General features: G+C 55.6%; 1 protein-coding gene across 1 annotated transcript; it reads left to right on the top strand.

Moving 5' to 3' along the window:
- Positions 1 to 1,507, top strand: LOC109767354 (peroxidase 70). Its single transcript, XM_020326115.4, has 3 exons — positions 1 to 325; positions 475 to 672; positions 754 to 1,507. The coding sequence occupies exons 1-3, from the start codon at positions 110 to 112 to the stop codon at positions 1,312 to 1,314; spliced, it is 975 nt and encodes a 324-aa protein (XP_020181704.1). The 5' UTR covers positions 1 to 109; the 3' UTR covers positions 1,315 to 1,507.
- The last annotated feature ends 846 nt before the right edge of the window (positions 1,508 to 2,353 follow it).

The following is a 2,353-nucleotide window of genomic DNA, read 5'->3' as shown; positions in this document are numbered from 1 at the left end:
CTCATTATAAATAGGTGGCTCGTGCCCGCCACAGGTAAGCAAACTACTACTGAGCTAGCTATCCTACTGTGAAGAACACACTAAGCTTAGCTAGATAAATTTGTGAGCCATGGCTTCCAGTTCCAGCTGCATGGCATGGCATTGCTTGCTTGCCCTCTTCCTCCTCTCCTCCACCGCGTATGGGCAGCTCTCGCCGTCGTTCTACGACAAGAGCTGCCCGACGCTGCAGCGCACGGTGCGCGCCACGGTGACAAAGGCACTCCGCGCCGAGCGCCGAATGGGTGCCTCCCTCCTCAGGCTTCACTTCCACGACTGTTTTGTTCAGGTAACTAAACTGTTTAAACCCTTAAGCAAACATATACTCTCTCCGTACATTCATGTCGATGGATTTACAATCATATTTTTATGCAGTAGCTAGCTGCTAGTGAGCAAGCATAATTAGGCCACGATTAATGGTGGAATTTTGCTATATAGGGTTGCGACGGATCCATTCTCTTGGATGACGTGGCTGGTAGTAGTTTTGTGGGCGAGAAGACCGCTTTTCCCAACGTGAACTCGGTGCGGGGCTACGAGGTGATCGACCAGATCAAGAAGGACGTGGAGCTGGTCTGCCCCGGCGTCGTCTCCTGCGCCGACATCGCCGCCCTCGCAGCACGGGACGGCACATCTCTGGTACGTACAATCAATAGACATCTGTATGTGCATGAATAGTTCTTATGCTGACAACACACACCTGGATCGGTCGTGCTTCAGCTAGGCGGGCCCAGCTGGGCTGTGCCGCTCGGCCGGCAGGACTCGACGACGGCAAACATGATGGAGGCCAACAGCGACCTCCCAGCACCCAGCTTAAACCTGGACGGGCTCATCGCCGCGTTTGCCAAGAAGCAGCTGAGCCCGCGCGACCTCACGGCGCTCTCCGGCGCGCACACCATCGGCTTCTCGCAGTGCCAGAACTTCCGCGGCCACATCTACAACGACACCAACATCGACCCGGCGTTCGCCACGCTGCGCCAGCGCACCTGCCCCGCCGCGGCCCCCAACGGCGACACCAGCCTGGCGCCGTTCGACGTGCAGACGCCGCTCGTCTTCGACAACGCATACTACCGCAACCTGGTCGCCAGGCGCGGCCTGCTGCACTCGGACCAGGAGCTCTTCAACGGCGCCTCCCAGGACGCGCTGGTCAGCCAGTACGCCGCCAACCGGGCGCTCTTCGCGTCCGACTTCGCGACGGCGATGATCAAGATGGGGAACCTCGCCCCGCCCACCGGAGCCGTCACCCAGATCAGGCGCAACTGCAGGGTTGTCAACAGCTGATCTCATCCACATCATCCATCGGCTCACATCGTGTAAATGTGTAAAGTTTGGTTGGCTACCAACCAGCTAGCATCCATGCATGCATGGCAGAACAAGAGCCGTTAATCTGGTTCGGATAATGCCGTGTGGGGCTGGGGCTGGCTAGTTCAGAAGTGAGATTAGCAACCCTCCTTCTCGGCTGGGGATTTCGAGATGCCTGCACTAGTAGAAAAAGAAAAAGGGCTTTCGTTCGGCCTGGCCATCCCATTAGTCCCGGTTCTGCCACGAATCGGGACAAATGTCTTCGAGAGCCCAGGGGGCCGGCAGGGGCCTCGTGGGCATTGGTCCCGGTTCGTCTGGGCCCATTTGTCCCGGTTCTTGACACGAACCGGGACCAATGGGCCTCGCTTCTGGCCCACAACTATTGGTCTCGATTCGTGGCAGGAACCGGGACAGAAGGAAGGCCTTTAGCCCGGTTCCATCCACGAACCGGGACAAATGAGTTGCCTATATATACCCCATCGCCGGCGAGCAGAGCACTCCACAGTGCTCTGTTTTTTGCTGGCCGGCGAGGGGGAGGGCATCGGGTGCTCTAGCTCACCTCCTATGCATATGAGGTGTTCGATAAAATACCCGAGTCACACTAGTTAAACTTTCTCCTCTCGAAACTCGACCTCCGAGCTCCATTTTTCCCGAGATTTGTCTAGGTTTATATTAGCGGTCCGTCACACCCCGTCCCCGTCTTCACCGCCGTCGATCGCCCGCGCCGATCTCGTCGTCGGGACCACCGTGGTGAGCCTCTTGTTCTTATCTTCTTTCTGAAAAGAAAAAAATCTTACTTTACATAGATACTTGTCTAATTTTCTTACTTTTGACACACATAATTATATATAATGCACGCAGATGAACCGGCAATGGTTGTACGGTGACAGACACACCTCCGAGTACATTAAGGGCGTGCATAATTTTCTCGAAGTGGCTGAGGCAAACAAACAGAATGGTTTTATGTGATGTCCATTCCCTAGCTGTGGGAATACGAGGTCTTACTCTGACTCGAAAA

Source organism: Aegilops tauschii, chromosome 6 (assembly GCF_002575655.3).
Source record: "Aegilops tauschii subsp. strangulata cultivar AL8/78 chromosome 6, Aet v6.0, whole genome shotgun sequence".
Lineage (NCBI taxonomy): Eukaryota > Viridiplantae > Streptophyta > Magnoliopsida > Poales > Poaceae > Aegilops > Aegilops tauschii.
This window is presented reverse-complemented; position numbering and strand designations above follow the sequence as displayed.

What these genes read in the sequence shown, in the direction of transcription:
- LOC109767354 (XM_020326115.4), top strand. Translation starts at nt 110, where the DNA reads ATGGCTTCCAGTTCCAGCTGCATGGCATGGCATTGCTTGCTTGCCCTC. An exon ending in TCCACGACTGTTTTGTTCAG is followed by an intron (nt 326 to 474) that starts GTAACTAAACTG and finishes TTTGCTATATAG; the next exon opens with GGTTGCGACGGATCCATTCT. An exon ending in CACGGGACGGCACATCTCTG is followed by an intron (nt 673 to 753) that starts GTACGTACAATC and finishes GTCGTGCTTCAG; the next exon opens with CTAGGCGGGCCCAGCTGGGC.